General features: G+C 33.5%; 2 protein-coding genes and 1 long non-coding RNA gene across 4 annotated transcripts; all 3 read left to right on the forward strand.

The window, feature by feature from the left end:
* The first annotated feature begins 388 nt into the window (after positions 1–388).
* LOC107791783 (L-ascorbate oxidase homolog) lies at positions 389–4,309 on the forward strand. 2 transcript variants are annotated; one of them, XM_016613918.2, is made up of 9 exons: positions 389–636; positions 870–1,039; positions 1,303–1,412; positions 1,963–2,233; positions 2,315–2,417; positions 2,524–2,869; positions 2,974–3,339; positions 3,602–3,680; positions 3,777–4,309. In XM_016613918.2, exons 2-9 carry the CDS (start codon positions 902–904, stop codon positions 3,987–3,989), a joined length of 1,626 nt encoding a protein of 541 aa, XP_016469404.1. In that variant the 5' UTR covers positions 389–636; positions 870–901; the 3' UTR covers positions 3,990–4,309. The 2 variants fall into 2 exon arrangements, with proteins under 2 accessions (XP_016469404.1, XP_075093728.1); XM_075237627.1 differs by lacking the exon at positions 389–636 and having other exon boundaries at positions 637–1,039.
* A 754-nt stretch (positions 4,310–5,063) lies between these two features.
* Positions 5,064–8,043, forward strand: LOC107791781 (uncharacterized). The gene is made up of 4 exons (XR_001649325.2): positions 5,064–5,162; positions 5,261–5,397; positions 6,300–6,357; positions 7,959–8,043. It is a non-coding gene; the product is annotated as an uncharacterized LOC107791781 (long non-coding RNA).
* Positions 8,044–17,354: 9,311 nt separating this feature from the next.
* LOC107791782 (L-ascorbate oxidase homolog) lies at positions 17,355–20,842 on the forward strand. The gene is made up of 8 exons (XM_016613917.2): positions 17,355–17,844; positions 18,004–18,113; positions 18,643–18,913; positions 19,036–19,138; positions 19,231–19,576; positions 19,792–20,157; positions 20,259–20,337; positions 20,429–20,842. The coding sequence occupies exons 1-8, from the start codon at positions 17,695–17,697 to the stop codon at positions 20,636–20,638; spliced, it is 1,635 nt and encodes a 544-aa protein (XP_016469403.1). The 5' UTR covers positions 17,355–17,694; the 3' UTR covers positions 20,639–20,842.
* Positions 20,843–21,856: the final 1,014 nt, after the last annotated feature.

Below are 21,856 nucleotides of genomic sequence, written 5' to 3' on the forward strand. Positions count from 1 at the left end.
TAAAAAAAAAACTCATCCACATCACTATTTATATAGATATTTGTTTAATCAGATTATTGATGTATCTAAACACACACAGAGTGTTCAACTGTCATGTTCTATTGTTGTTTATCAACATTTTAAGTAGTTTAACATAATTAAATTGAAATCAATGATTGACTTAAATAATTATTGAAATTATAATTTCAAACAAGGTTTTTAATTCATTTCGCAGGAATCCTAATCATTTTTTTAACCAAAGTTGGAGACTTAAGTAATTACTGAAATTAGAACCTTAAACAAGGTTTTAGTTTATTTTGCAGGAATGACATTCATATTTTTACCAAAATTAGAGATTACTTTTCTAAAATATATCTCTTTATTATGGGTAAAATACTTATTAGATTATTTTAATCTAGACATTTAAAAATGAAACAAGATAAAGAATTCCTCACAAGAAATGAAAATGGAGAAAAAACTTTAATACAGAGGAAGCAGATCCAAATTTTAAGAGCTTTAAATTAAAGCAAGTCCCAGTTTAGACTTTAGAGCATCTATTTGCAAATTGGTGGCGGCTCTGCTTACAAAAAACAGGCCACCATTTTCTCTGTTCAGACACATATAAAAGCAGAGCAGAGACAGCTCAACTACATCTTTGTAAGCCATTTCAGCATCTTCTACTTATCTCTTCATTTACATTAGTTTAATGTGAGAAAAAGAAAGTGGGAATATAGCAAAGGAGGAAAAAAAGAAAAGGAAAAGAACTAAATAGAAGAGTTGTAAAAAGAAAAAGTTAGGAGTGTGGACAGTAACTTGCTTTTGTTAGATCTGTCATATCATCTGCATTCTCTTTTTTTAGTAGTATATCCTAAGACTTTCTCTTCTTCCAGTGTACTGGTAGAGAAAGAGAGTTGAAGATAAAATGAGGAGCTTGTGGTGGTGTTTAATGGTGGTACCAATCTTTTTCCTATTGGATTTCGCCAATGGAGAAAGCCCATATAGATTCTATACTTGGAATATTACTTATGGTGATATTTATCCTCTTGGTGTCAAGCAACAGGTATTTTCATTTGCTCTCTTTCCCCCCCTTTTTGTTTGGTTATCATAACAACAACAACAACAACAAACCGAGTGATATCCCACAACTGGATTTGGGTAGGTTAATGTGTAAGCAGACCTTTCCCGGTGAGGTAGGTAGGTTGTTTACGCTAGACTGTCGGCTCAAGATTTTGTTTGGTTATCATATCATCAAGAATTGGTTTGGAATTGAAATATGTGCATTGTGTTCCTCTTTTCATGTGTGGAAAATTCTGAATATTTCAGGGGATATTGATAAATGGGCAATTTCCAGGACCACCAATTGAGTGTGTGACCAATGACAACTTGATTGTCAGTGTTTTCAACAATTTGGATGAACCTTTTCTCATGTCCTGGTAAGTACTTCTCTTTCTATGATTATTTGAATGAGCATTTTTACTTTTTATTTTAATGGTGAACTGCTTTTTTCTGTGGATTTGGTAACCTTAGTCTGGAATCTGTTTTAAGTTACATGTAGAAAACCAGATCAATAATATGCTACAGTGGTGTCTGAATTGCTGTTTTAATATAGCTGTAATATTAGATATTGTTATCTTATTATGTCATATTATAATGTAGTCTTGACCAATTTTGAATTATCTAAATAGGGTATTACATAATCATGAAGAAATGGCTTTCACTTTCAAAACATGACAGCTAGATCTGAAACTCATTGAAGTAATTCATGTGAAGATCCAAGTCTTGAATAATATATTCATCAGCTGAGAATCTCTAATGTTTAGTAATGACTAACAAATTTGGAACTATTTTATTGTTTATCACTTTGTATTTAAGACTCATTTTACATTTTCATGTTTGTCATCTGCTTGGATAGTGAGTTAAACGTCAATAAACATGTTTCACCATATATAGTTAATAAAAATATGAAAATCGACTATTGGGCAGGGATGGTATTCAACAGAGGAGGAATTCGTGGCAAGATGGAGTTTACGGGACAAACTGTCCGATCCCACCAGGCCAAAACTTCACATATATCCTACAAGTTAAGGACCAGATTGGTAGTTTCTTCTATTTCCCTTCACTGGCTATGCACAAAGCTGCTGGAGGTTATGGTGGCATTAAAATAGACAGTCGTCCATTGATTCCTGTTCCTTTTCCTCCACCTGCTGGAGAATACACCATGTTGGTTGGTGACTGGTTCAAGCAAAATCACACTGTGAGTAGCTTATGATAACCAATTCTTGAGAAATTTTATGGATTCGTCTATTGACTTTAAATCTTATTGGACATATCACAGGATCTTAAGGCGATTTTAGATGGAGGAAGTGATCTTCCATTTCCTGATGGCCTTCTAATCAATGGTCGCGGATCAAATAGTTTAACTTTCACAGTTGATCAAGGTGATCAATCTATATATTGCAGCAACTCTTTCTAAGTTAACAGTTCGCATTTCTTGCTTTTATGTTGTTAGTATCAAAGGATTCTTCCGATAAATTTTCTTTACAGGGAGGACTTACAGATTCCGGATATCCAATGTTGGCCTCACAACAGCTATCAATTTTAGAATCCAGGGGCACAAGATGGTCTTGGTAGAAGTGGAAGGAACTCACACCCTGCAGAATACCTATGAGTCCATTGATATTCATTTGGGTCAGTCCTATTCTGTATTGGTCACAATGGACCAACCAGGGCAGGACTATTACATTGTTGCATCGACGCGTTTCACTTCACAAGTGCTAACAGCAACATCAATTCTTCATTACAGCAATTCTGCTGGAAGTGTTTCTGGTACTCCCCCTGGTGGACCAACAATTGAGATTGATTGGTCTCTCAATCAGGCTCGATCTGTTAGGTACATTGCGAATTTTTTTTCTGAAGTGAAGATCAGAACTGCCTGCATTCTTGTTCTATTGTTGTCTGTTTGATTAACTGATTATAAGCCATTTTTGATTGCAGGCAAAATTTGACAGCTAGTGGTCCAAGGCCTAATCCACAAGGTTCATATCACTATGGGTTGGTTAACACTACGCGTACAATTAGACTGGCAAATTCTGCACCAATGATCAATGGTAAAAAGAGGTATGCAGTGAACAGTGTGTCATTCATTCCAGCAGACACACCACTCAAACTTGCAGACTACTTCAAGATTCCAGGGGTCTTTAACCTTGGCAGCATCCAAGATAACCCTACTGGAGGTGGTGGTTACCTCCAAACCTCTGTCATGGCTGCTGATTTCAGAGCTTTCGTCGAAGTTGTGTTTGAGAATCCAGAAGATATTGTGCAGTCATGGCATATTGATGGCCATATCTTCTTTGTTGTAGGGTAGGTTTCTTCACTTCAACTAGAAAGGAAAAGAAATGAAAACTAAAGGAACAATAATATGTTGAAGTAATGTTTTGGAGGGTTATGCCTCCGATTTTAACTTTGTTACAACGATCAGGTTGCCTAAAAAGATGACTACATGTAACTATCCGTAATAAATGGGAGACAACTAACCTGCTACAATAGGCTAAAATACACTAATATCGTATATAAATTAAACCGTATGCCTTTAGTTTGTTAACACTGATTGGATGAACTACAGGATGGATGGTGGACAATGGTCACCTGCAAGCAGATTGAACTACAACTTGAGAGATGGAATTTCGCGTTGTACTATTCAGGTATTTCCTAACTAAACTTTTCAAGTTCAAGATTTACAAAGTTCATCAGCTTTGTTTTAGGTGGTTTTAACAATTCTTTTTTCACTTGATCAACAGGTATATCCAAAGTCATGGACAGCCCTATACATGCCATTGGACAATGTAGGAATGTGGAACATCAGATCAGAGAACTGGGCTCGCCAGTACTTAGGCCAGCAATTCTACCTTCGTGTTTATTCACCAGCCAATTCATGGAGAGATGAGTATCCAATTCCAAAGAATGCTCTTGTCTGTGGCCGCGCATCCGGTCGCAGGACTCGCCCACTCTAAGGAATGAACAAATCAGCTAAACAGTCACGAAAGGGTGACTGATTGTTTTGTTACTATGATGAGAGCTGTGACAAAGAATTCTATAGGGAAAGTAGCTGAAGCTCTCTTTGTGAGCACTTCTCTTTTTCTTTCTTAACCATTAAGAATGTTTCTCATTTCATTTTAGTGTTACTTTTGAGATTCTTGGTATCCAATTTGGTCTTTAGGACTGACCATAAAGAAGGATACAAAGAAGAAAAATGAGCTATATTCATTAAGTCCAGTTTGTAAAATTCAATTCATGAAGTTACTTCCATTTATTCATCCATTCTTGATTGACACTTATTCTTGTATAATTAATTTTCCATGCTTCATACTTCGTACTATTCTATTATATCTGGTTTGATTGATGGCCCTGAAACATGCTCGACTTTCAATCTTTCAATGCTATGAAGAAAAAATTATTAAAAGATTATGATACAATAGCAAAAGTACTCTATGGTTTTTATTATGGATAAAAGAACATAATTTTGATTTGTAAAAATGAATTTTTACCGATGTGTTTTCTTTTTAATTTCATTTTTTCATTTTAATAAAACCGGTTGTTACTTGATTTTTAAGAACGAAATGCCAAGAAGCAAGAACTTCAAGTAATTAGAGGACTTATTTTAAGTGCTGGCATGCGTTAGCTACAGTTGAAGGACTCCAAATTGAGATTGCAATTAACCCCAACACTAGCCGTAGGTCCGTAACTACAACCTCAGCTCAATGACTAAGTGCATAAAATAGTTGCAACGAAAATATTTAAATAGAAGCTCTAAAAGTTGATGTTAAAAGTCGATGCAACCATGGAACAAATCTGTTAAAATTACAACATAATAATTATTATCTTCACATTTAATATAAGACAAAAGTAACTCTTAACTCTCTGTTGACTATTTCTCCCATGTTCCAAAGTAATGCATTTAATTTCTATTTTATAGAAAAGCCAAGTGTGGTCGACCAATGGCATAACTGTAATTTTAGCTCAAGGGAAAAACTGTAATTTCGATTAACAACTCAACACAATTCTAAACGCAAATTCTTTCAAGCCACAACAAGAAATGTTGGTTTTCTCGGGTTCTTAATTTGTCCTCTCAAATAAATTTTTTTTTCATTCTCTTCGTCTTCGCAGTTGGGTGTTACAACTTTCAGGTCTGTTCCTCTCAAATTTTTTGCCCAAATCTTATTCTTTTTTTCATTAATTTCTATTAGGGCTTTATTTTCATATCTGATTTGTTTTTTATAATTAGAGAGTTGGTATGAGGTATACGAGCTTAGGGCAAATCTTGGAGTTATTTGCCGGCGATAATGGTGGTCTTTTACCATGTATTTGCTGCTCTTAAAGGTTGAATCTCTGGGAACAAGCATTATGATTGATTATAGAGAGGTAATATATTTTTTAGAGTATTTTTCGTTTTTAGTTCACATGCTTCTTCATTGTCTTTGTCATGAGCGCTTTATGGGAGATAATTGGGGTTGTTTTGCTCTAATTTTCTCAATATGATCATATATGTGACAGTGCACAAATTCGAGAAAGTTAAAAATTGTATCGATCCTATATTTTCACTCAATTCTTAGGGATAAAATTATACATGTTGATTTTGTGCAGAGATGAGATCTCATAGTCAGGGATATTATCTTTTTTTTTCTTTGTATATTTTTTTCACGCTTCTGCTTATTCAGAGGATGTGCGTGTCCTGCTCCCTTTTTTTATTTATTCTTCAGGAAATCTAGGGATAAAAAATAATTAGAAAATTATTGAATTTTGGTTCCAATTTTCTTTTACCAAATTCCGATGTATTAACTTTGTAGTGAAGATCATGTCGTTGCTTTCTAAATATTGTTCTAAACACATTCTTTTAGAATAACACACTTTATTAATAGAATTAGATCATCGATCACTGATCCATGGGAGAATTTCGATGATCTAATGGTTTTCAATTAATGAATACGTGTTTTAAAATTTATAGACAATTACTAAACTAAACGATATCTTCTGGTTCCCTTTTTGGTTTCCAGCGATTGAACATGTGTTGGGTTAACTAATGTATCTTTGGTTATGTATAAGACAACATTGTACATACTAGGAAGATCCACTTGATTAATTATGTGGAGTTTTGAAAGATATTCTGCAATCTATTATCTATATAATCCTATTTTGATTTGTATTGTATTTTATTTCTCTTAGTGGTGGAAGCATTTAAGATATAATAAATAGAGTATTTTTTATTGTAATTTGAATTAGTCACGTATTTAACTGATTTCTTATAAATATGTTAAATTTAACAGAGCATTGCTAGCCGAATGATGTGATTTATTCCTTGATAGAGAAATATGCTCACATCAGGTAATTGCTTCTCCATATTTTTTCAGTAAGATCATGTGATTGACAACGAACAAACTTAGCTGAATATTAAAATCTTTGTATAAAAATGAGTAATTCTAGATAAAAAACTTTTCCTTTTACTGCTCATATAATGCCTATTAAATTATAAAAGTTTTATTTGGCTGAAAATTCACTTCCTTTGAAAATTAATAGTTCTACTATTTTACCCTATTATGTGTTTTACAAGACTAATGACTAATGAAAACAGAAAATAGAATTCGAATTGTGTTAAATGTGTTGAACTTAAAAACACATCCTCTCTGATAGTCATTATTCAACTGCCTTATTTTAGAGGCAAGTACAAATACAATCATTTGATATTTTTCTCCTTTCGTATTCTTTTCTATTTCTCCCTTTGCAGAAACTTTAAAGATGCTTAAGTATCCATTTGAGGAAAAGGAAAGGAGCGGTGACACAAATAGCCTCTTAATATTAACAATAAATCTCCATAATGAACTTTATAAAACTTCTACTATGTAAAATTTCAATAACTAAATATTTTTAATGAACTCACAAGTTCATGCGAGAAGTGTTCATTTTGGGAAAGAAATTTTTGTCACCATTTTTTACTTATTGAGACTGCTCTTTGATTCTTTGAAGCAAAAGTCAAGATTCACTTTTATTTGTAATTTCTTCTCCCACCCGCCAAAAGAAGAAAATTAGAAAGATGCCAATGGCCTTTTTGATAATGATCTCCTTTTTTTTTTTTACTAATAATCAGTCAAGTATATTGTATTGCTATATTTGATTGATCTTAACTTTTTTGGCCAATTTTAAAGCTCTTTAGATATTCGTCTATCAATGGCAATTAAACTTGTCCATTGCTTAGTTTGGAATAGTTCTATGAACTATATTCACAACTCTGTACTTGCACATAGTGTGAATGGAGCATTCACTTTCATTCCAAGTGATGACGGTTATAACATAATTCAGGCCAGGCTCTTTGTCTTGATTAGATTGGTCACCTTTGTTTTGTTATCAATTTACTCCAATTTGCTAAAGAATAAAAAATTATGCCCAAATGTTAATCTGGTTTATAGCTCATAAGCTCTTCATCAAGAATATGGTTGTTCATGTATTATTATCATTTTAACATATGATTGGCATGGATGTCCGTTTTAGGAACATCAATATTGGTATTATTACCTATATATTCATGTCGTGAAATAGAGTTCCATATAGCTAGATATTGAATCAGCACATGCTATCTTTTCCTATTCTTTCTTATTGTTCTTCACCTAATAGTTTTTCATATAATTTTCTTGGAATATACTTAATGTTTGTATTTCATGTACATGTTTTATCTGAAAGTACAAATGGTGGATTGATTTACTATCTTCACATATTTGGTAGAGACTAATTCACTTGGCCACTTAGTTAGTGCTTGATAGTTTGGTTTGTTCTACTTTTAGTTCAATACATGAAACACTCGAGGATGATAGGATGTGTATTTGTAAATGGAATGTGCAATTACATTCATATATATTCTATCTTTTAACATATATAATGTACTATGAACGTGTTGTTGTGTGACTATTTTTGACGTTTTTCTTTTTTGGCAGGTTAAACTACCCAGCAAAACTAAAAGCAAAATTCACTTGCCATGGTTGCAGATGACTAAAGCCTCTCCTCCAACACTTAAATTGGTAATGGCAATGAACTATATATCTTAATACCTCTTTTAATTCATTCGATCTCTCGAACAGACTGTTCCCTATATATTTATGTTTATCTTTCTTGAAACAGCAAGTGTTGAGTGTGCATATATTGTGTTTAGTTTTATTTATTTTATTATAAGTTGTAGTTATCCACATACTTCAATTGATTCTAACATGCCAGTAGAAAGAGTTCTTTTATAATGTATGTGGTCTTTATTTTTCCTTTTTTGCAAACTATTTATTTAATTATTAATTTCAAATTAGTTTTATTTCAATCAAAACCTTGATGTGTTATGTTGTAATGATGTGTTTTTTTATAATTACATTTGTGCATGTCCAGTGTCTTGATTATAAGAAATTTAATTTATTTAGGGGCTAAATTTTATCTCTATCATACCATTTCGCTGATGGATGATTAATGCATTACTTCTTTTTCAGTTTTTCTTAAGTAATGGACTTTAAATTAAACGGCTAATAAAGAAGTTATTACTTTGCAGGAGGCTTCTGGTATTTTTATCGTACTATAGATTTTTAAAAATCTCCTAAAGTTATGACATTCTTACCCTGCTCAACCAGTTCAAGCAAGGCATTTATAAAGACCAAGTAACAATCAAAGCATAGAATTTGGACAAAGATGTATGAGGGAGTTGAATCACCTATTTATATGTTTTTATCTATGGTATTTTAGTCATGCAGTTATTGTAGCTACTACTAGCAGAAAATATTTCAGCAACCAAGTCATAAACAAGTAGTGCCTTTTGACAGTTATTTTGTATGGTTATTTCGTGGATGTAATTTCAATGAGGGACGAGATTCATTGTTCCTGAATGCGCATTCTGAATATATGTGTTTCAAGTAGTAGGTAGTCTTTTATATTTGTTACTATTTACTAAAGATGAAACTTTTGCTTTTGTGTTTTTAAAATCATGGTTGTTCTATGTGTTCCTATTTAAGGTTTAAATAATAGATTCTCTAAAGATTAGAAACAAACCTTAAACTATATCATCATTCTAAATGTTGGGCCTGTGCTATGCACAGGCAAGGCTCATCTAGTTTGAATTTAAGCTAGCATTTAAAATCGATAATTTTTCTAGCCAAATATGAGATATTTGATCAGTTTCTATATTACTAGTTCAAACTTCTCGCGCGCCTACGGTAAGGTATGCTTGCACTAATCAATTCACTTAATATGCTTTTGAATACTATGACAACTCCAAATTAGAGGTGGCAAACGGGCGGGGCGGGTAGGATATGGGACTGGTCAAAATGAATAATGAAAAAACAGATAAATTATCTAGCTCGACCCATATTTAATACGGATAAAAAAACGAATTAACCATCAGATAATATAGGTAACCATATTATCCATGACTTCATAAATATGATCACTTTTGGAAGAATTTCTAGTCTCCCAAACTTGAGGAACCTAAAGTTTGAGGCTTTACAAATGTAAAAGTTAAACCCAATAGGTATCCATTGGTTATCCATTTTTTAAATGGATAATATGGTTCTTATCCATATTTGGCCCGTTTTTAAATAGTTCATTATCCAACCCATTTTTAGTGGATAATATGGGTGATTAACTATTTTCTTTTAACCATTTTGCCACCCCTGCTCCAAATGAATAATTCCAAAAATTGCTGATCTAAGGATATAGTTTCACGCTATTTCAAGGATATGATAAATTACAACGGCCATAACAAATAAATTATTTTTCTAATATTAGATGAACAAATCTAGAAAACAATTGTTTTCATAATAATTTGAAACAAAGATTAATGCTTCAAAAAGAGCTAAAGAAATTAAGGATTGTTATGAAAATAATTATATTGTGGATGTTCATTTATTACTCCGCTATAGATAATCTTCCTGAAGAAGATTATCCATTTAGTACTCTGTTGAAGTTTATCTACAAGCAGTTGATGCAGGTAGGTTGCAAGCAGCTCAATGAAATAATTTGCAGCAGCTTCTTATTAAACAGATAGGTTGCAAGCAGCTCATGCAGACAGCTTACAAGTAGCTAAAGAAAAGCCTTGCAGCTGCTTCCTGAAAAGCCTCGCAACTGCTTCCTTTCTTCTATAAATAGAGGAGTTTTCAGTTCATTATGTACATAAGTTTAAAGTTTGAATAATATATCAGTTTCTCTCTATACTTGTCTTTACTTTACAGTTTTTATTTTATAACACGTTATCAGCACAAGACTCTGCCATCTCGAGAAAATACTTTGAAAGTATCAGAGGTACGAACTTTCTTTTTCTAAATAATGTCAAATCTTTCTAAACTTGACTTTGTAGCCCTGGATACATTGGGCAAAAGTTACATGTCTTGGGTGCTTGATGCCGAAATTCATCTTGATGCGATGGGTCTGGCAGACACCATCAAAGATAAAAATCAGGCATCAAACCAAGACCGTGCCAAAAAAATAATATTCATACGCCATCACCTTGATGAGGGCCTGAAAATGAAATATCTTACTGTTAAAGATCCAGTCATATTGTGGAATAATTTGAAAGATAGATATGACCACTTAAAAATGGTCGTTCTTCCACAGGCACGTTATGATTGGACTCATCTAAGGCTACAAGATTTTAAATCTATCAGTGAGTATAATTCTGCTATGTTCAGAATTATTTCCCAATTGAAACTATGTGGTGACAATATTACTGATCATGATATGTTGGAAATTTTTTTTACCATTTTTCATGCCTCGAATATGCTCCTGCAGCAGCAATATCGAGAGATGGGATTCAAAAAGTATTCTGAACTTATCTCACATCTTCTTGTAGCCGAGCAACATAATGGGCTATTAATGAAAAATCATGAAAGCCGACCTACTGATTCTTATCCATTCCCTGAAGTGAATGAGATGAACTTCCACCAAGCTAAGCGTGGAAGAGGACGTGGCCCCAGTCGTGGTCATGGCCGTGGTCGGGGAGGAAACTCTAATCGTGGTAATAACAATGCACCAAAGAACCCTCCTCACCCCCAGCAGTGAAAAAAAAAGGAACAAAAGCATGAAGCGGTGCAAGCAGCAAAGCCAGAAAATATATGCTATAGATGTGGAAGAAAAGGGCACTGGTCACGTACATGTCGTACGCCAAAGCACCCGGTTGAGCTGTATCAAGCCTCCCTGAAAAAGACAGAGAAAAATGCTGAAGAAAATTTTATTTCTGAAGATAATTTAGACTTCATGCATTTGGATGTAGCTGATTATTTTGCACTCCCAGAAGGAGAAACAAGTCATGTGATCGGTAGTGAATCTGTAAAAATGTAAATATTTTAATTTTTGTTGTTTGTAGTAGATAGTATGGTTATGTAATTGTTGTACATAAATAAAAGTTATGCATTGATAATAATGTTTACTATCATATTTATTTTGTTTATGTCATTTTGAAGAATATGGATAATCCTCAAATTATATTTGGATCAAAGACCAATCATGAAGATATTTGTGTAATTGATAGTGGAACAACTCATGCCATATTCAAAGATGAGAAATACTTTTCTTATTTGCATAAGGAAAAAGCAAATGTTTCTACAATTTCTGGTAATATAAGTTTGATTGAAGGCTCCAGAAGAGCTATTGTATTTCTGTCTAAGGGAACAAAACTTATTATAGACAATGCATTATTCTCCTCCAAGTCCCGAAGAAACTTATTGAGTTTTATAGATATCCGTCGAAATGGGTATCATGTTGAGACAATAGATGAAATGAACGTGGAATATCTTTGTATTACAAAGAATATTTCTGGCCAGAAATGCATTGTAGAAAAGTTACCAACTTTATCTTCTGGCTTATACTATTCAAAGATTAGTACAGTTGAAGCACACTCTATCGTAAACCAGAAGTTTACTGATTCAAATACTTTTGTGCTTTGGCATGGCTGTTTGGGCCATCCTGGATCAATAATGATGAGGCGAATTACTGAACAAATGATGAATTTTCTTGTGATGCTTGTTATCAAGAAAAAATGATCACTAGACCATCACCAATGAAGGTTGGCATTGAATCCCCTGCCTTTTTAGAACGTATACATGGGGATATATGTGGACCTATTCACCCACCAAGTGAGTTATTTAGATATTTTATGGTCTTAATAGATGCATCTTCAAGATGGTCTCATGTGTGCCTACTATCATCTCGCAACCTGGTATTTGCAAAGCTATTAGCCCAAATAATTCGATTAAGGGCAAAATTTCCAGATTATCCTATAAAGGCTATTCACCTTGATAATGCTGGAGAATTCTCATCTAAAGCTTTTGATGATTATTGTCTATCAGTTAAAATAAAAGTTGAACATCCTGTAGCTTATGTTCATACTCAAAATGGCCTTACATAGTCATTTATTAAACGCCTGCAATTGATAGCAAGACCACTACTTATGAAAACAAAATTGCCCACTACTGTTTGGGAACATACTATCTTGCATGCAGAATCACTTATCTGTCTCAGACCGACACATTATAATAAATATTCTCCGTCATAATTAGTTTTTGGTCATGAACCAAATATTTCCCATCTACGAATTTTTAGATGTGCTGTATATGTGCCAGTAGCACCACCGCGATGCAGTAAGATGGGCCCGCAGAGAAGGTTAGGAATATATGTTGGGTTTGAATCACCCTCTATTATTCGCTATCTTGAACCATTGACGGGAGATTTATTTACTGCTCAATTTGCAGATTGTCGGTTTGATGAAACAAATTTCCCACAATTAGGGGGAGAGAAAAAGGAAATCAAAAGAGAAATTATGTCGAAAGTTTCATCATTATCTCATTTTGATCCACGTACTCCTATATGTAATCAGGAGGTCCAGAAGATCATCCATTTACAAAATATAGCAAATCAAATGCCCTGCAAAGAATGTGCCTATACGAATTGATGTCCCAGCAGGACCATCTACTAGCATAATAACTAGTGAACCTAAAGCACGCCTGAAGCGTGGTAGGCCTTTGAGTTCTAAGGATCGAAATCCTCAAAAACGAAAATCGACAAATGATCAAAACGATACTATAAAGGGATCTCCTGAAGAGACCCAAGATCTGATTAGTTCTAAGATTCCTGAAGAAATCACTGAACTCGAGACTCAAGTGAGCGAGGAACTTTTAATAAGTTCTACTGGTGATGGGATTAATTTAAATCGATCTGAAATAGTGGTGGATAATATTTTTTCTTATAATGTTGCACTTAACATTATGCAAGATAGTGAGGATTGTAAATCCCGATCTGTCGAAGAATATCAACAAAGATCTGATTGGCCAAAATGGCAAGGGACAATTCAATCAGAATTGAACGCACTTGCTAAAAGAGAGGTCTTTGGACCAGTAGTCCAAACACCTGCTGGTGTAAAACCAGTTAGTCATAAATGAGTTTTTGTGAGAAAAAGGAATGACCAAAATGAAGTTGAAAGATACAAGGCTCGCCTTGTCGCACAAGGATTCTCACAACGAATTAGAGTCGTTTATGAAGAAACATATTCACCCGTTATGGATGCCATAATATTTCGATATTTTATCAGTTTAGCCTTACGTGAAAGACTTGAAATACATATGATGGATGTGGTTACAACTTATTTGTACGGGTCACTTGATAATGAGATTTACATGAAAAACCCTGAAGGATTTAAAATGAAAGCATATTCAAAATCTCGGGAAATATATTCAATCAGATTACAAAGATTTTTGTATGGTTTCAAGCAATCTGGGCGCATATGGTATAATCGCCTTAGTGAATATTTATTGAAAGAGGGTTACATAAATGATGTTATTTGTCCATGTATTTTTATAAAGAAAATGGTATCAGAATTTGTTATACTTGCTGTTTATGTTGATGACATAAATCTTGTTGGAACTCTAGAAGAGCTCCAAAAGGCAATTGAATATCTTAAGAAAGAATTTGAGATGAAAGATCTTGGAAAAACAAAACTTTGTTTTGGACTGCAAATTGAACATTTAGCAAACAGGATCTTTATGCATCAATCTGCCTAAACAGAAAGGGTCTTAAAATGCTGTTACATGGACAAAGCGCACCCATTGAGTACACCAATGGTTGGTCGATCACTTGAAGTGAATAAGGACCTGTTCCGACCTCCAGAAGAGGATGAGGAACTCCTTGGTCCTGGAACACTCTATCTCAGTGCAATTGGTGCACTTATGTATCTTGCTAATGCTACAAGGCCTGACATAGCATTTTCTGTTAATTTACTAACAAGATATAGCTCTTGTCCTACTCGGAGACATTGGAATAAGATTAAGCATATTTTGCGATATTTAAAGGAAACTCTTGATATGAGTTTGTTTTATGCTAACAAAGGTAGTGCAGATCTTGTTGGTTATGCAGATGCAGGTTACTTATCTGATCCTCATAAAGCTCGATCTCAAATCGAGTACGTATTTATATGTGGAGGTACTGTCATATCATGGCGCTCCACAAAGCAGTCAATTGTTACTACTTCTTCAAATCATGCTGAGATAATATCTATTCATGAAGCAAGTAGAGAATGCGTATGGTTGAGATCAGTGATTCATTTTACTCAAGAAAAATGTGGTTTGGAGTGTGATAAAAGATCTACAATTTTATATGAAGACAATACTGCATGCATAGACCAATTGAAGGGAGGATTTATTAAAGGAGATAGAACGAAGCACATTTCACCAAAATTATTCTACACACACGATCTTCAGAAAAATGTTGACATTGATGAGCAATAAATCCGTTCAAGTGACAATCCGATAGATTTATTCACTAAATCTTTGCCAACTTCAACTTTTGAGAAGATGGTATACAAGATTGGAATGCAGAGACTCAAATATTTGAAATAAGGTTTTCATCAGGGGGAGTAAAATACGCGATGTACTCTTTTTTTCTTACTAAGGGTTTTTCCCATAGGGTTTTCCTTATAAGGTTTTTAATGAGGCAGCTAGAAATGTATATTACTAAATATGTGTACTCCTTTTCTTTCACTAGGATTTTTCCCACTGGGTTTTTCCTAGTAAGGTTTTAACGAGGCACAATACCTTTTAATGAACATCCAAGGGAGAGTGTTATAAAAATAATTACATTGTGGATGTTCATTTATTACTCCGCTATAGATAGTCTTCCTGATGAAGATTATCCATTTAGTACTCTGTTGAAGTTTATCTACAAACAGCTGATACAGGCAGGTTGCAAGCAGCTCAATGAAATGATTTGCGGCAGATTCTTATTAAACAGGCAGGTTGCAAGCAGCTCATGCAGACAACTTACAAGCAGCTAAAGAAAAGCCTTCCAGCTGCTTCCTGAAAAGCCTCGCAACTGCTTCCTTTCTTCTATAAATAGAGGAGTTTTCAGTTTATTATGTACATAAGTTTGAAGTTTGGATAATATATCAGTTTCTCTCTATACTTGTATTTACTTTACAGTTTTTATTTTATAACAAGGATTTGTAATTTGAGATATTTGTGATGACGCTGAAACTAAGGAATAACATTAAAATGGAAATATAGTCAACCCTCTCTATAACAGCCTCGTTTCTTATGATATGTTTTTATTTTTATAGTGAATGACTGTTGTACATCTATATCATCATTTGACGTTTAAATATTTTTTGAAATTTGTCCACCGGAAAAGATATCATTTGAAAATCTTCAAATCTTATATCTTATGCAAGATAGAAACTTTGTTTAATGGAAAAGATTGTGTGTAGATTTTTAGAATTATTATTAGTAATTTTAAAATTCTATATGGCTATTATAGAGGGGTAGTTTTATAAAGAGCGTTCTGCTATAAATATGGTTGTTGCAGTTATAGGTAAAAAAAACTATTATAGAGAGGTAAAATATAACTTAAAAAATCGGTTCTAAGGAAAACTTGACTTTTATAGTGAAGAACTGTTATATAGGGATGATGTTATAGAGATGTCTGAATGTAACTCATGCCAAAATTACATCCGTACATAAACATGGATATACTTGAATTCAACGGTTTGGCCTATTAAGTAATGAAGGTGAAAATTATGAAAAATTAAAGTTCAATCGCAATAAAGACGAAAAAAATGATATATCTATTTTTTTTTTTGCCTAAATCTTGGTGGCAGAATTGTATGATACTTATATTGATGGAAGATAATATATAAATTATAAAATAATTGTACCCACAGGCTAACACAATCCACATCATGATTGGTAAAAAAGTTTAGATGTACATTTTGATTTTGAGTTCATCTAGTAATATTCACTCTGTTTCCGTTTATATCTTTATTATGCTCCAAAAAGAATAACACACTTATGAATTTGAAAATAATTAATTTTATATTTTTATTTTACTTTTAATGAATTTTTTTATAATGATACAAATATTTTGGCATGTTTAATTTTTTTTTTATATCCACACAAATTCTTTTATATATTTAAGATTATAAATTCTAAATTTATTACTATTTGTTTAAATTTTATCTTTATAGAGGATTCTGTCATATATATATATATATATATATATATATATATATATATATATATATATATATATATATATATATATATATTAAAGGAATAAATAAAATCGACAGGTTTATAGCCTGTTTGGCCAAGCTTCTCAAGAGGGAAAAAATACTTTTTTTCTCAAAAGTATTTTTTTTCTCTAGCTTGAGTTGTTTGGCCAAGCTTTTTTGGGGAAAAAAGTGCTTTTGAGAAGAAGTAGAAGCAATTTCTGAGAAACAGAAAAAAATAGTTTCTTCCCAAAAGCAGAAGCAGAAGCAGTTTTGACTTTTCTTCTTACCAAAAATACCCTTAACAAAATATAATATATACCAAAAAACTGTTAAACCTAATACTTAGGATATTAATGTATAAATATTTCTTATTATTTTTAGGATAATTTTCTAATATATAGTAACTTTAGGGGTGAATGTTTTTATATTTGCTGAATAACTTTTAATATATTTAACTTATATTAAAAGAATTAAGTACTTTTAAATTTTATTTTCATATTTTACTTAAATAAAATGAAAAGATTTAATTATTGCCTATAATAACAAAATTTTAAGATTATTTATTTACTTATAATATTAACTATTAAGCAAATCTATTCATGTCCTTATTCGTAATTTGATGCTTAAAAATACTTTCTGAAAAACTTGGTCAAATATAAATTATTGCTCAAAAATATTTTTTAGAGTAATTAGCCAAATATAAATGGTTTATATATAAAAATATTTTTTTTAAAAATATTTATTAAAATAAGCTGATTTCTGGAGTTTGGTGAGATATGTTAGTAGTGGAATGAGCGAAGCATTAAGCATAGTAACGGAGCTGTTCGTAGGAAATGATGACCACCGTACGCAACTCAAATCTCAAGGCAGATCTAAGAAGGAGCGTCTTATACTGTAGCAGACTCATCAACGATCAATCATAATTCCCCGACACTGACACTATTCTACTCGGAACTAAGCAAAAAGGAGTGCAAAATAAAGCATCGTCCCTTGTTGTAAAGCGTGTCAATAAAATAGTTCGGCAATTACACTTTCTTAAGAAAGAAAAGTGAAGTGGGGAGCGGGCTGTCTTAACTCTTAATACTTCATTCTTAAGTTAAGACGACTCTTCAAAAGTATATACTCTCTTCATCACTACTGACTGTAGAATCAGAAACTAAATAAAACGAAATATGGGAAAATGGTGGAGTTCGTGGTTGCCTTTAATGGCGGTGGTGTTGATGTTTGTTCATACGAATCTCATCAGTGGGGAAGACCCTTATAGGTTCTATACTTGGAATGTTACATATGGTGATATTTATCCTCTTGGTCTCAAACAACAGGTACTCTGTCTTTCCAGCTTATTGCTTGAAAAATATGCAGGAAAAACTATTTATCTTAGTAAAGTTTTTGTATCTCTCACTCTCTCTGTTTTACTTTCTTGGATTTTTTGGTGCTGGTACTGAGAGCTTAATTTTATGTTTTTGTTTAAATATTGGCAGGGGATATTAATAAATGGGCAATTTCCAGGGCCACCTATTGAGTGTGTGACCAATGACAACTTAATTATCAACGTTTTCAACAATTTGGATGAGCCCTTTCTCATTTCCTGGTAAGTACTCTTGCTTTGTGTTCCCATATTTCCCCTTGCTTATTGTGAAATTAGTTTTTTTGTTTTGTTTTGGTAGTAATTACTTTGTGTTAAGGGCAGCAGTTTTTATACAGCATTGTGTTGTTTCATGTATCATTATTGGCCTATATCCCCTATGCTTTTAGAAACCATCTATGGAGATATTTTCTTTCTTTTATAATTTTTTGTGTATAATGTTAAATTGTAGAAGGAGATATGTTACCTTATGTCCTGTGTACCATCTTAAGTCAACTAATTTACAGATATACACACTTACAAAATGAATTCTGCATCTTCATTAATTTAAATAAAGATTTCCTATTTGGCTATCAAGCTCACTTATTAGTGGGATATCACTACATTGAGAGTCTCAATTTGAGATTCGTCGACATATATCTTTTATCTTTCATTACCATGATCCTGATAGTTTTACACCATATTGGTCTGATAGTTTCTGCTAGAAGGATTTGCACTGTTCAATTGACATGCATGGTATATGATGCCAATTCAGGAATGGCGTCGAGCAGAGGAGAAATTCATGGCAGGATGGAGTCTATGGTACTAACTGTCCCATTCCACCAGGCAATAACTTCACTTATGTTCTCCAAGTCAAGGATCAGATTGGTAGTTTCTATTACTTCCCTTCACTTGCCTTCCACAAAGCAGCAGGAGGGTTCGGTAGCATAAATATCGCCAGCCGCTCTGTGATTCCTGTTCCTTTTCCTCCTCCTGCTGGGGAGTTCTCCATACTTTCTGGAGATTGGTTCAAACAAAACCACAATGTAAGCCTTTGCACTTCATGAACTTTATTTGTGCCTTATCACTAAGACTTAGTTTCCGACGAAACAATATGGAGCAAGAGATTCATGTTCTGATCATAAATGTGTTTAATTGCTTTTTATAGGACCTCAAAGCAATTTTGGACAGTGGGCATGATCTTCCCTTCCCTGATGGGCTTCTTATCAGCGGACGTGGATCGAATGGTTATACATTCACCGTTGATCAAGGTGACCCTCTAATCATGCACAATCTACCAATTTCTTTTTCTCTGTGTACTTAGTCTTTCTGTTAATCTGATATGCAATTTTTGGGGTTCCAGGCAAGACTTACAGATTCAGGATATCAAATGTTGGGCTTACAACGTCCATCAATTTCAGAATCCAGGGGCATAAAATGATGGTGGTTGAAGTAGAAGGGACTCACACTGTGCAAAACACATATGATTCCCTTGATATCCATTTGGGACAGTCCTATTCTGTATTGTTAACAACTGATCAACCTGCAAAAGATTACTATATAGTTGTCTCGACACGTTTCACATCCCAGGTTCTCACAGCTACGTCTACTCTTCGTTATAGTAACTCAGCCGGAAGTGTTTCTGGCCCTCCTCCTGGTGGACCAACAACCGAAGTTGATTGGTCTCTCAATCAGGCCCGTTCTCTCAGGTGCATTTCTCTTTTAGTGAATGCTGCAATAACAAGGTTTCTTGTTATGTTTCCATTTTGAATTGCTAGATGAACAAAGTTCCTAACTCATTAGGACATTTAAATTGCTGCTTTGTGCCAATGGTTCCACTCATATGCTGTGTAAATTGTGTTCTGTTGGTTCTTTAATACCTCATGTCATAGAAAGAGACATATAATTGCTTGTATTGTATCAGGCGTAATCTATCAGCTAGTGGACCGAGACCTAACCCCCAGGGTTCCTACCACTACGGATTGATCAACACCACACACACAATTAGGCTCGCGAATTCAGCTCCAATCATCAACGGGAAGCAAAGATATGCTATCAACAGTGTGTCATTTGTTCCAGCAGATACACCACTTAAACTTGCTGATCACTTCAATATTCCTGGGGTTTTTACCCTTGGAAGCATTCCAGATAGCCCTACAGGTGGCGGTGCTTACCTTCAGACATCCGTTATGGCTGCTGATTTTCGAGCTTATACTGAGGTTATCTTTGAGAATTTAGAAGACACTGTGCAGTCTTACCACATTGATGGCCACCATTTTTTCGTTGTAGGGTGAGTTTCTAAAGTTTCAAGATTCTCTCCTTGACAATCTCAAGTAACTGAATAAAAAAATTCTTGTAAGCTAAAACGTAATGTCAAAATCTTATAAACAGGATGGGTGGAGGAGAGTGGACTCCTGCAAGCAGATTAACATACAACTTAAGGGATACGATTTCTCGTTCAACTGTTCAGGTAACTTAGATTAACTTCAATTCACATTGTGTGGACTAATTACTGAATGTAAACACTCAATTCACTAGCAATTTGATTGCATTATTTATAGGTGTACCCAAAGTCTTGGACTGCACTTTACATGCCATTAGATAATGTGGGAATGTGGAATATAAGGTCTCAGAACTGGGCTCGCCAATATTTAGGACAGCAGTTTTATCTGCGAGTTTATTCGCCTGCAAATTCATGGAGAGATGAATATCCAATTCCCAGCGATGCCCTTCTTTGTGGTAGAGCATCAACCCGAGGAATTTTGAACTAGTAATTGGAACAATCTGCAGAACTGTTACATGAAGGTGGCTAGCATCATATTACATTTAAATAGGGCTTTATCTGCAAATAATAAATGCAGTTGGAGGATCTCTTTTCTTTTATATCTACTATATTGTCTAGGCTCCGAATAGTTGTTACAGATGTTCTCATTGAACTAATGCGATTCTTGATTTTATTTAGTTTATCTTTGGCTTCAGTTATTTTCCTATTTAACTATTAGTGTGCTGATAAATTTCCGTTCTATTAGTAATACACAGTTTTAATCTCTTTAATGCTCTTACATATTCGGAAGAAAATACTCTTATACAAATGTTACATGAACCACAATTAAATTCCAAGTTTATCTTTTTTTTTTTTAAGATAACAAAAACTTATGTCTTCCCAAAACAAAGTGCAAGAAGTGAATTTATTTTCCTTTGAAGAACAATTGGTCAGGAGCGAATATGCGTTTTCTGTTGCACTTCTTCGTCAAATTAATTAAATAACCTATTAATTTTTATTTATTTGCCAAAACTGCGGCAGCTTAAGTCAGTTTGGATCTTGCAAAAGCCCAGAAAATTCTAAATCTATATCAGAAAACATTGGATCGTTTTACAATGGTCCACAATGAACCCTATAGTGGACCGATCCACTATATTGTTGGAGTTATTCACTTTGGACCTATAAGCCTCATGGATTATCTTAAACGGCAGCCCATGAGTTAAAGAATTTTGAAAATGGAGGAATTTTCAAATTTTATTTATCACATTTTGATGTGTGACAACTTATCTCTTCTTTGTTGAAAATCGTGCATGGTCGAAATAAAACCTATTCCTTCTATTTTAAGTAAGTTCATTTAGTGCATGTCCATTCCCCTTTTTTGATCTATGAAAATTTTGTACTCTATGAACTTCTATTATAAAGTGAAAGTTTATTAACCTACATTTACGTATAAAATATTACTTGAGAATATTTTACTCTGTCATGCAGTAATTTTTTCTTTATTTTGTTCTAACAAAGTTTTGAATAAGTTTGTATGTTGCCATATGCGCTTTTCTTAAGTAATGCTACTACTAAACGATGCAAATATTTGTTGAATAATCTTAATTTTTGCGTAAAGTCAAGACGCATCAAATTCTTTATTTAAAGGTGATGTTTTATACTTCAATACCATACAAGAGGGGATGATTTATGTGGTGTCCAATTTTTCGCGTGCATAGATTATAGA

Source organism: Nicotiana tabacum, chromosome 2 (genome assembly GCF_000715075.1).
Source record: "Nicotiana tabacum cultivar K326 chromosome 2, ASM71507v2, whole genome shotgun sequence".
In the NCBI taxonomy this organism is placed as follows: domain Eukaryota; kingdom Viridiplantae; phylum Streptophyta; class Magnoliopsida; order Solanales; family Solanaceae; genus Nicotiana; species Nicotiana tabacum.